The 12500-nt window shown below is 42.9% G+C and overlaps 1 protein-coding gene across 11 annotated transcripts in view; it reads right to left on the reverse strand.

Annotated features, from left to right (window-relative positions):
* Positions 1-12500, reverse strand: part of LOC127003534 (CAP-Gly domain-containing linker protein 1-like) — a 140079-nt gene that overhangs the window by 53863 nt on the left and 73716 nt on the right. For 10 of the 11 annotated variants that reach the window (XR_007757131.1, XR_007757132.1, XM_050870380.1 and 7 more), the window contains exons 4-6: positions 1742-1807; positions 813-1328; positions 256-324 (exon numbers count right to left, since the gene is read on the reverse strand). The exons of the other annotated variant lie outside the window; for it this stretch is intronic. Coding sequence is in view for 8 of the 10 variants with exons in the window: in XM_050870380.1 (XP_050726337.1) it covers positions 256-324; positions 813-1328; positions 1742-1807 (651 nt within the window). In the remaining 2 variants the exon portion in view is untranslated. The remainder of the gene's footprint in view (positions 1-255; positions 325-812; positions 1329-1741; positions 1808-12500) is intronic. 11 annotated transcript variants of the gene reach the window in all.

A 12500-nucleotide genomic window follows, 5' to 3' on the forward strand; every position in this document is an offset into this window, starting at 1 on the left:
TCTCTGCAAATGAAATATATAAATAATGCACTCAAGGGCTTATCTATCTGTTTTCTTACCTTTATATAGAGAGAACAAGTCATATGCATTCAAAACATTCCATGAACCAAGAAAACCAGAAACGGGGATGTCCCATATACAGCAAAAAGAGAGATTTAGGAGACGTGAGGCAAGGTGAGACTACAGAAAACGTGGCAGGAGGAGCACAATGAAAGGGAGACTCTACCATACTGGCTACGAGGCTCTGGGACTTACCGAGTGATTTCTTGCGCACATCCTCGCTGAACCGCCTCCTGGCCATCACTTCATCCTCGTGAAGGGTGGCTGGGGGACGGGACGAGGACGAGAAGGGAAAGGAGGGGATGGAAAAGAAGGGATAACAACAATAAATAAGCAGTATAATGTGAAACTAATAATGCAATATATCAAATGCCTTCTCTTACAAATTTAAATGCTACAGAGGCGTGTTCTTTTGACGCATCTAAAGCAATGCAAAACATACTGCAAATAAAGAAATGTATTAAATGAGTATAGAAAGGATGAGGAAAGGTGTGCTGTAGACAAGATTATCTGAAGAAGGGCGGGAAAAGAAGGAAAATGCGAAGGAAAAGAATTCACAGGAGGAGCAGCGACAGGAGGAGATGGAGGAAGTTATACAAAAGGAAGATGAGAAATATGAAACAGAGGAAGCTAAGTAGGAGAAAGAGGAGTAAGAAGAGGTGGAATTGCAGATGTTGAAGGTATATACAGAAGAGGAGGAGGAGGCGCAACAGTAAGAGGAGGAAGAGGAGGAGGTCACACACAACACCTACCCAGTGGTCTGCGGAAGTTGACATCCTCACTGAAGCGCCTCTGGGCCGGCATCTTGTAGGAGGGGAGTTCCGGAAAGGTGAAGGGGAGGAAGGGGTCGTCTGGGGTTCCTTTTCCCTTTATCTCACGCAGGGGGGAGGGCGAGAGGCGTCCGTTCTCCCTCAGCGGTGACTTGGCGCGCTTGTAATATAACCTACAGTGGGGCTGGTGCTCGATAACCCCGTTGCTGAGGCTGCTGAGGTTGCTAACAGACGAAGAGGAGCTACCAGTTGGGCTGTGACTGAGACCGTTGCTGCTTGGGGGCCCGTTGCTGTTGCTGTAGTGGTTGTTGTTGTTGTGGTAGTTGTGGTTGAAGGTGAACTTGTTGTTGTTGTTGTGGTTGATGATGTTGCGGGTGTAGTGGCTGTTCCCGTTGGTGTCGTAGATTGGTTTGTATTTGATGAGCAGCGGTGAGGGTCTTGAGGGGGGTGATAGGCTCCTGCTCTTCTGGCGTCCGTGGCCGTTCAGGAAGGGGAAGTCTGGGACGAGGAAGGCAGGGAGAGGAAAAGGAAGGGGTAGTCGCAATGGATAAGCAGTATAATGTAAAGCTAAAAGTTAAATATATCAAAGGTCTTTTCCAACCAATTTCAGTGCTACAAAAAACGTGGAATTTTGCACTGATACTTAACTAGGAAAGGCCATGACGAAGGGAGGGTGAGGTAAGGTTAGGGAAGGTTAGGGAAGGTAGGGAAGGAGGTATACACTCACGTACAGGTAAACACACACACACAAGTATATTCGCCCCCTCACACACAGGTATACAGACACTCTCCCCTCCCACCCCATCCCCCACACACAAACGCACTCACACATACAGGTATTTCCCCCCCCTCACACACACAGGTATACAGACTCTCTCCCCTCCCCTACACACACAAACACACTCACTCACCTTTCCTCGAGAACTCTTCACTCAGTCTTCGAAGCTTTTCTATCTCCACGTCAACTCGATCTCCGTCTACAAGGGAAGGAGGAATACTGGTCAGGCACACTAATGGACATACTGCGAGAGGCTTTACATTATGCACTCTTCACTCTACCTTGCTTTACTTATCTCTGGCTTTACGATATTTTACTTCAGTTTACTTTATCTCACTTTACCTTACTCTAATCAATCTTTACTTCTACTTCGCTCTACTTTACTGTGCTTTACTCTTTCTTTACTTCAAATTACATTGCTTACAGGGGTTGGTTTTGTTCTCTGATGCAGCAAAGGGTAAGACTTGGTGTACCTTTATCCAACCACGAGTGAATGAAAACAACCAATGAAAACAAAGGAAGCAAGAATAACGAGAAGGAAGAAAAACACGAATCATGATGAAAACGTCGAAAAAAAAGTATAAAACGAAGCGAAAAAAAAAGAGAGATCCTGCAAAGAAAGAAAATAAAAACGACGGCCTGACAATAACAAAAGACAACACAAACACAAACACACAAAACAAACAAACTACGAGATACCAGAGACAAGAAACACGCCCCCCTCCCTTACACACACACACACGAACTAACCTTCCTCCACAATTGAACATAAACGTCAATATAAATCTATCTTCTCCAAATATGAGATGACGAACACTTGGGATGCTGGGCTTGGGCGGGGCGGGAGGGCGGAGGAGATGAATGATGAGGGGGAGGAGGTGAAGGAGGAGGAGGTGAAGAAGGAAGGAAGGAGAGGTGAGGGAAAGGGAGTGAAGGAAGGATATGAGAGAGGAAGGAAGAGATGAAGAATGGAAGGGAAGGGAAGGTGATGAAGGAGAAAAACGGGGGTAGGAAGGGTAGGACAGAGGAAGAGAGATGAAGAAGGGAAAAGGAGAAGAAGGGGGAAGGGGGAAGGAGAGGTGAGAGGAAGGAAGGAAGGATAATGATGAGGAAGGAAGGATATGAAGACAGAAGGAACAAGAAAGGATAGATAAAAAGGGGAGTAGAGAAGAAAACGAGGTCACACGCTCCTGAAGATAAAAAATAGAGAAAAATAGAAAAGAAATATCGTAAAAATGACAGAGAAAACAAAAAAAGAGAAATCACGAACAGAAAGAAAAAAAAGAAAGACCAAGAAGAAAATAAAGATAAAAACGGAGTAAAGGAGAGATGCGGTTACAAATTGCGAAAGACGAAATGAGAAAGGGAGGAAAATGCGGTTGGAGAGACGAGAGGGAGGAGGAAAAATGAGACGTAGAGAGAGAGAGAGAGGGAGGGAGAGAAAGAGAAGGGGAAAGAGAGGATGAAGATGGGTACGAATGAGAAGATGAGGAAAGGGGTGGAAGAAGGGAAGGGAGGAAGTGGAGGAAGGGATGAAGGGAGAGGAGGAAAAATGGGATGATACATCTCTCTCTCTCTCATTGATATTCCTCTCAGAATCTTGTGGAAGCTTGACATTACTCCACCACCCCTACCCCCCCCCCCCCTCACCACCACCACCACCACCACCACCACTTTCTCCTCAGCAGGTGTCCCGGTTCATTAAAGTAAGGTGAGTGCCTGCCGAAAAGGGTCACCGTCTTAACCCTTTACCTGTATGTACCTGGACTTCGTGACTGCACACCTTGACCACTGATTAAAGGTAAGGAGAGTGTGGTGGGTGATAGATTTGGTAGATGTTTGTTTTTCTTTATTATTATTATTTTTTTTTATTTATTTATTGTTATTATTATGTGTTGTTATTGTTATCTTATTGTGATTTATTGCCGTTGTGTTGTTTGGTGAGGAGTTTTTTTTTTCTTTTTTTCTTTTTTCTTTTGTTTTTTTTCTCTCTCTCTAGTTTTATGGTTACTGGGATGAAAGATGATGACTAAGAGGAAAGAGGAAACTATTTCATTATTACTTTCATAACTTTCTGGATATCTTTTCATTTTCCTTCTTATTCAACTATTACTATCTCTACTACTACTACTACTACTACTACTACTACTTCAACTACCACCACCAACAACAACAACAACAACACAAACGGTACTCGAAAAAACATGAGAAAATTCGCTTCTTGTAAATTTCACGTCTGTCAAAAGTTACTTCGTGCGTGTCCGTGTGTAAGGTGTGTGCGTGTGTGTGTGTGTGTAGGGGGAGAAGAGGAAGGGGTGGAAGGGTAGGGGGGTAGAGAAGGGGGGTTAGGAGGGGGTTTGGTGGCGCCGTCTGGGTTTTCCGTGTCCTCAAATAAGGGAACAGCGGAGGGCGAGGATCAGGACACGAGGGAAGGGACACGCTGAACCTCCATCTGAGTTACCCATGAAATTAGTTTTTTTTTGCTCCGTTTTCTTTATAGCCACGAGAGACTCCCACGTGAAGCTGTTGAGGTTTTTCTTTTTTTAGTTAACCTTCTCACATGCTCTCTCTCTCTCTCTCTCTCTCTCTCTCTCTCTCTCACACACACACACACGCTTACACATTTACTCCACCCAGTCAAACAATCCCATATTCAGTCTCTCTCTCTCTCTCTCTCTCTCAACAAAACCTCTACGTACAATAATTCGATTCATATTACCTCATTTTACCCTCATTTTCTTTCCCTTTTTCTTCTTTTCCTTTTTTTCTCTTTGGTTCAAGTTCTCCAAGCGAGTTCTCAAGCGCGTTCCCTCTTCCTGGCGCATAAATATATTGGCATTGGATCCTACAAAAAAACAGAGGGTTGGCGTGTACGGGGAACCTCCTTGTCGAGACCCGGAATTATTATTAGAGGATCGAAGATTATAGTGTGTGACCCGGAAGTTGAGAAATAGGAAGGAGTGATTGTTTGGAGTAGGAGAAGGAGGGAGGGAGAGAAGAAGGAAGGAAAAGAAGGTTGAAGCAGAAGGAGGATGGAGTGAGAAAAGAAGAGAGAAGAGAAGGGATAAAGTAAAAGGAAGAGAGAGTAGAAGGAAGAGGAGGAAGTAGAATAAAGGAAGAGAAATAGGAAAGAGATAAAGAAAGAAGGAAAATGAGAGAAGATGTGAAGAAGGAAAATAGAAGATAATATAGGAAGAGAGTAGAGGAAACAAAAGCTTATAGTCACACACACACACACACACACACACACACATACACACACACAACCTTCTCCATAAACGGCCTGGATTCTAACTACACCAGACAGAACAACCCTCCTCTTCCCCTTCTTCCTCTTCCTCCTCCTCCTCCTTCTAAACCTCACCTAATCCCATAAACGTGTGACAGGTGTGCCGAGGTTAATTAGCGTGAGATCTACCTGGCAATCTAAAGAGACGCCGCCCTTGTCCCTGCCTAGGCTTACAAAATTGAAGAGAAGAGGAAAAGGGAAGCGAGGAGGAAGAAAAAAAAGGTGTTGGAAATTAAAAAAAAAGAATAAGAAAATGAAAGGCGAGGAATAAGAAAAAGGTGTTGGAAGATAGAAGAGAAGAAGAAAAGGGAAGGCGAAGAGGAAGAAGGGTTAGAAAAAAAGGGTTAGAAAATTGAAAAGAAGAAAGGGGAAAGCGGGGAGGAGGAAATTGGAAGAGAAGAAGGAAAGGGAAAGCGAGGAAGAAAAAAAGATAGAAGAGAGAAAGAAGCAAATAGAAAATGGAAGAAAAGAAGAGGGATGAAATAAACATGAATGATTAGTTAAAAAAAAAAAAAAACTAGCTAACATTTCATTCAGTTTTCCCATCCGTATCCCTTCCTCCTCCTCCTCCTCCTCCTCCTCCTCCTCCTCCTCCTCCTCCTTCTCACGGTCCTTGAGCAGAAAGAAATGTGAAGCAGAGAAGATTTATCGTCAAAATATATGTCATTACCTCTACGGCTCGCCCCACACAACCTTCCCCTTCCCCCCTCACGTCCTTCCTCTCTGCGTGTGTGTGTGTGTGTGTGTGTGTGTGTGTGTGTTATCTACCTGTCTAACTACCTCTCACTCTGTATACCTGTACGAGAAGGCGAAAAAAAATCCACAAAAAAAGCGTAATTTTCCACCTGTCACCTGTCACCTGCCTTACTTTCCTGCTTTACCTGGGCGGCGCTGAGTCAGACAAGCGAGCTAAGTGAGCCCAGCCATCAGCTCCTGTTACGCTAATCTCGCTGCGCTCGCATTACTCCTCTTATTTGGGAGCCGAGGAGACGAGACTACAAATGAGACAGGCGGAGAGACAGTAATTTCTCCTCGTCAGCTACTCTGTCATCTGGTCGTGGTGGCGGTCGTCGTGTGTGTGTGTATGTGTGTGTGTGTGTGTGTGTGTGTGTTCAGAAGGTTAGAAAGAAAGAGAGAATGGCAGGAAGGAAGGAAGGAAGGAAAGAAGGAGCACAAAATGAGGGAAGGAAAAAAAGAAAGAAAGAGAAAAATAGGATTGAGAAAGAAAGGAAAAAAAAGAAGGAAAGAAAGAGAGAAGTACGAGGAAAATGAAAGGAAAGTAGGGGAAAGAAAGGAAAGGAAGGAAAAACTAGAGGAAATTTATGGGAAAGAAGGAAATTAAAGAGAGCAGGAGTAAGAGGAATAGAAAATAACGAAAAGAAAACAGAAAGGAAAGGAAAGAAAGAGCAAAACATAAAAAATCGTAAAAAAACAAAAAAGCAGAAAGGAAAAAAAGAGGATAACTAATAAAAAGTGAAACAAAGTCAGAGAGAGAGAGAGAGAGAGAGAGAGAGAGAGAGAGAGAGAGAGAGAGAGAGAGAGAGAGAGAGAGAGAGAGAGAGAGAGAGAGAGAGAGAGAGAGAGAGAGAGAGACCTACAAAAACAAAACAAAGGAAGGATCAGGATGAGAAAGGGCGCCTTGGGTTACGGAGAAAGTCTAGCATTTTAACGCGAGCCATATAAGGTTAGGAGTGAGCCTCGGCAGATTCATCACCAGAAACACGTGGTTGAACTTAGGAAGGAAGGAGGAAAGGAACACAAATGAGGGAAGGAAAGAAAGAAGGAAAGAGAAAAAAAGGATTGAGAAAGAATGGATAAAAGAAGGAAAGCAAGAAAGAAATAGGAGGAAAATGAAGAGAAAGCAGGGAAAAGAAAGGAAAGGAAAGAAAAACGAGAGGAAAGGTATGGGAAAGGAAAGGAAAGAAAAACGAGAGGAAAGGTATGGGAAAGAAGGAAAGGAAAGAAAAACGAGAGGAAAGGTATGGGAAAGAAGAAAATGAAAGAGAGCAGGAGTAAGAGGAAAATAAAATAAAAAAAGAAGCTTACTAAAGGATATGGAAACAGGAAGAGAAGAGTATGAGAAAGGAGGGGAAAGAGGAGGAAGAAGAGGAAATAAGTAGAAGGAAAAAGTAGAAAGAGGAAAAAGTAGAAGTAGGAAGGAGGTTGGAAAAGGAGTTAGAGAAAATGGGAAAGGGAAAAAGGATTTGAAGCTTACTGAAGGATATGGAAACAGGGGAGAGGAAGAAGAGAAGAGGAAATAGGTAGAAATGAAAAGTAGAATGAGGAAACAGTAGGAGTAGGAAGAGGAGGTAGAAAAAGTAGTTAGAGAAAAAAGAAGGGAATGGGAAAAAGGAGTAACAGGAGATGGAAAGTGGAGGAGAAGAAAGAGGAGGAAGAGGGGAAGATAAAAAAAATGAAAGGGAGGAAGAAATAATGAGATAGGAGAAAGGAGTCGAAAGGAGAAATGGTAGAAGAAAGGGGAAATAGGAACAGAGAAAAAAGAAAGAAGAGGAAAAAGTAGGAAGTAGGAAGAGGAGGAAATAATATAAAGAGATAAAAGGAAGGCTTAGGAAGACGAGGAGGTAGAAAAATGAGGCATAGAAAAAGAAGGGAATGAGAAAAAGAGGAATAAAAAAAGATGAAAAAGGGAGAAGAGGAGGAGGAGGAAGCAGAAGGTAAAAATATGAAAAAAAAGAAGAAAGAAAGGAAGAGAGAGAAGAGAGAGAGAGAGGAAAATTAATGAGAAGGGGAATCGAACTCGTGTTGTTGTGTCCTGTGATGGCATTGCACACGTTGAACCAAGCACCACCACCGCCCTGAGATATTAGACTCGAGTTCACCGTATTTGGGTTTCGAGTCGACGGAGTGACATCTAATCCTCCACACATGATGCATCGCGAGCCGCCAGACACGATTCGATCCCCCGTAAAAGGATTGGTTTCTGAATCTTGTTAATTTTGCGCTTTTCCTTTGTGATTTTTCGTTTTTCTTATACTTTATTTTTATTTTTGTCTTTAGTTGTTGTTGTTGTTGTTGTTGTTGTTTTTGCTCTTCTTTTTCTTCTTCTTCTCCATACTCGTTTTTTGTTCATCTTTTCGTTCTTTTTATTCGTGTTCCTTTTGTTCTTCTGTTCTTATCCTCCTCCTCCTCCTCCTCCTCTTAGGTAAGGTGATGTTTCTTGACTCAGGTTACAAATTTCTTTATTCTTTTTATATATTTTTTTTGTGTTTCTCCTGAGCCTAAAAATGGTCACTCGGAGATCCACGCACACACACACACACACACACACACACACACACACACACACACACACACACACACACACACACACATTCCATCCACCTACTCGTCCAAAATGCAGGTGGCAGGTGGAGTGAAGTGGAAGTGGGTGGAGGTGTGAATTAATAGGAAGGAGGAAAAGGAGGAGGAGGAGGAGGAGGAGGAGGAGGAGGAGGAAGAAGAAGATGCAAATATGGTGAGTTTAGAAGCTAGTGGAAGGATGTGGAAGGAAGAGGAGTAGAGAGAATTTCGATTAAGGAGTGGAAGAGGAAGAGGAAGAGAAGAAGAAGAGAAGGAAGGGGATGAGAGACAAAAGAAATTGGGAATGGAGGAGATAAAAGAAAGTGGAGGAGAGGGAGGAAAGAAGGAAAGGGAGGGGGACGGGGGGAGGAGGGGTAGGGGAGAAGGGGGAGAGGGAAGGGTATATGTTTTTGGGTTTTCAGTATCCTCCTCCTCCTCCTCCAAATTCGCTATACTGACCTAGAGGATAAGAAAATAAAGGGGAAGGAGGAGGAGGAGGAAGAGGAGGAGTAGGAGGGGACGAATTTGGTTTTTATCTTTGCTAATCTGACTGTGGAGACAAATGAGGAGGAGGAGGAGGAGGAGGAAGTAAATAAAGGAATCAGAGAACAGCTCTAATTTATCACTATTTTTTTTTTTTTTTGTTAAAGGAAGACAGTTTAACTAATGAGGATGAGAAGGAAGAAGAGGAGGAGGAGGAGGAGGAGGAGGAGGAGGATTTCTTTCTTTCTATCTTTCTATTTTCTTTCTATCTATCTTTCTATTCCCTTTCTATCTATCTTTCTCTTCTCTTTCTATCTATCTTTCTATTCTCTTTCTATCTATCTTTCTATTTATTTTCTTCTATCTATATCCATGTATCTTATTTTATCCATCAATCTTTTTCTGTTTTCTATTTCTCTAAGTTCTGTTCATTATCTATCTATCTTTTCCGTCATTCTTTACTTCACATTCACTCATTTATTCATGGTGGTGGTGGTGGTGGTGGTGGTGAGTCTAGCCTGTCGGCACCACCACCATCACCACCACCACCATCACCACCACCACCACCACCATTTAAGGCATCCTATTTTAAGAGTCCTACGCCAATGAGACACGCACGAAGCTCCTAATGATATGCTCAGTAGGATCTTTTCTCTCCTTTTTCGCCTCCTCCTTTTCCTCCTCCTCCTACTGATCCTTCTCCTCTCTTTTCTTTTCTCCTTTCTTTCCTTCTCTTTTCACCTCATTTCCTTTTTCATTCTGGTTTTCTAATTTCTTTTCGTTTTCTCTGATCTTCTTTCTCTTCTTATTTCCTTTTCTTTTTTCCTCTTCTCTTCTCACTCCCCTTTTCTTTCTGGTTTTCTAATTTCTTTTCCTTCTTTCTCTGATCTTCTTTCTCTTTTATTTCCTTTTCTTATTTGGTTCTTTATTTTCTCTTCTTTCTGTTTCACCTTCTCTTGTTTTTCCATCTACTTATCTCTTCCCTTTCCATCTGATTCTCCTTCTTCATCTCTTTCTTCTGCTCTTCATCCTCTTCTTTCTCCTCTCCTTTTCCTTCTCTGTTCTTCCTTCTCTCTTCCTTTTCTCTCTTATCCTTCTACTTCATTTCTTTCTTCTGCTCTTCAACCTCTTCCTCCTCTTCTTTTGGTTCTCCTCCTCCTCCTCCTCCTCCTCCTCCTCCTCTTATTCTTTCGCCTATTCATCTCCTCCTTATCGTCCGTCACATTACTTTCCATATTGTCTCTTCCTCTATGTCTATCTATCAATCTCTCTCTCTCTCTCTCTCTCTCTCATCCATTCTTTCTCAGGCATCATAAAACAACCAACACGACACGAGAAGCGAGATTAGATCCATTTGTCTCACACACACACACGCACACACACACACAGACAAACACACACACACCTTCCCCTACCCCCCACACACACCCTCCCATCCACGCACACACAAGCACAATGGAAGAACGAGTGAGTGCTGTCATCCATATAAAGTCATCCAAGCAACCAGGTAACCACACAGCCCAGGTAGGTAGCAAGCACACCTTTGTATCTCCGCGCACCTGTATTTTACCTGTCCGTCTCGCCTCATTAACGCTAAATTACCAGGTGTTTGAAATGGAAAGCGGAGTTACCTGGAATAGATTCTTTGGTTGATATTCTTCGATGGTTCTGACTCAAGTGTTACGTATTTCCAAAGGCCGAAGAGGAGATCAATTGGGTTTTCAAGCGTGTGTTTTTTAGGTTCACGGTACAGAGGAAGGATCAGACTACCACCAGGGCCATAAAACTACCCCTGGAAATGCCCCCCACAACTTCTACGAAAAGAGGAGGAGGAAGAAGGAGTAAGGTAATGGGTGAGAAGGAAAGAAGAAAGGGAAAAGGGGGTAAAGAAAAGGGAAGGAGAAAGGAAAGGAAAGAGATGAGAAGGAATGGAATGAAGCGAGGTGGAAAGGAAGGAAAGGAGAACTGAAAAAAAAGGAAAGGAGGGGGAAATGGAAGGGTAAAAAAGGAAGAAAAAGGAAGGTAGGAAGGAAGGAGAGGAAAGAGGAAGAAAAGTAGGTAGAAAGGAAAGGGTAAGAAAAAAAGGAGGGAAGGATGGCAAGGAGGGAGAAAAGAAAAATCAAAAGGAAGAAAGACGAAGAAAAAAAGAAAGGAAGGAAAGGAAAGTGGAAGAAATGGAGGTGGAAAGGAAGGGAAAGAAAAAAAAGGAGGGAAGGAAGGCAAGAAGTGAGGAAAGTAAAAGTAAAAAGAGGAAGAAAATGAAGGAAAGAGGGAAGAAAGAAAACAGAAAGAGAAAGAAATGAAAGTGGAAGCGGAAGGGAGGTGGGAGAAAAAAAGAAGAAAAGGAAGACTAGCTAATAACACTGTGTACTTGGGCTCCGAAATGCTTAAGAAAATGAGCCTGGGAACAAATGCTTACTCACCCTCGTCTGACTGGGCTTTTAACTTAACGAGCTTCTTCATACCTGCGTTTTACCCGTCCACTCCCGAGGCTCATTAGCGCAAGATTAATTAGTGTTGGGAAAGGGAAGCAAGATGGTGTGTGTGTGCATTACCTGGGACTTAATTGAGGAAGGTCTTCAAGGTAGTTTCAGGTGAGTTTTTTTTATATAATTTAATTTCGTTTTGCTACAAGGAGGAGGAGGAGGAGGAAGAGCAAGGGGGGAAACCATGAACCTTAAAACATACGCCCCTTCCCTTCCCATCACATCCTCCCTTAGCCTTTCTCCTCTCCCCTTTCAATACGTCTATTTTACAAGGAGGAGGAGGAGGAGGAAGAGCAAGAGGGGATACTATTAACCTTAAAACACACGCCCCTTCCTTCCCCATCACATCCTCCCTTACCCCCTCTCCTCACCCTTTCAATACGTTTATTTTACCTGCTTCTTCGTTCTACCTGAGCATAAACAAACCGGATTTAAATTGGGTTCAGGTGCAGAATAATTCACCTGTGGCTTGGACGAATGGAAGCTTTGTTATTAACTCTTTATTAGGGCTTTAAGCTTCTTCTAATACCTTCCTTTTACCTGTTAAGTCGTTCTACCTGAGCATCAACAAAGGGGATTTAAATTAGGTTCCGTGTCAGAATAATTCACCTGTGCTTAGGCGAATGAAGCTTTACTATCAATTCTTTATCAGTGGGCGTTAAGCTACTTCTAATACCTTCCTTATACCTGTTAACTCATTCTACCTGAGCATCAACAAACAGGATTCAAATTAGGTTCCGGTGCAGAATAATTCACCTGTGGCTTAGGCGAATTGAAGCTTAGTATCAACTCTTTATCAGTCGACTTCAAGCTACCTTTAATATCTTTCTTTTACCTGTTCCTCTTACCTACCTGAGCATCAACAAACTGGATTTAAATTAGGTTCGGGAGCAGAATAATTCACCTGCGGCTTAGGCGAATAGAAACTTAATTATCAGTGGACTTCAAGCTACTTTTAATATCTTCCTTATACCTGTTCCTCTTACCTACCCGAGCATCAACAGACCTGATTTAAATTAGCTTCGGGAGCAGAATAGTTCACCCGTGACTTACGCGAACAGACGCATCATGACAGCCTTACCTAACCGGACTTTTATCTATAATTAAACTCCTTCACCTGTGCTTTACCTGTCGCCTCGCCCACCTGGAGAGCGAGGGATTAATCAGCGTTCATAATGGCCCGCCGCACCATGAATCACCCACGGCCTAGACAGGTAACACGGCCGCTCTCAACCTCACCTGTCTGCCTATATAGAGACGAGACCAAACGCTGCGCCATGAAAGCTTAGGACGGAAAAAAATGAACCTATAAACACAAACGACGATAAACACGC

Source organism: Eriocheir sinensis, chromosome 25 (assembly GCF_024679095.1).
Source record: "Eriocheir sinensis breed Jianghai 21 chromosome 25, ASM2467909v1, whole genome shotgun sequence".
Lineage (NCBI taxonomy): Eukaryota > Metazoa > Arthropoda > Malacostraca > Decapoda > Varunidae > Eriocheir > Eriocheir sinensis.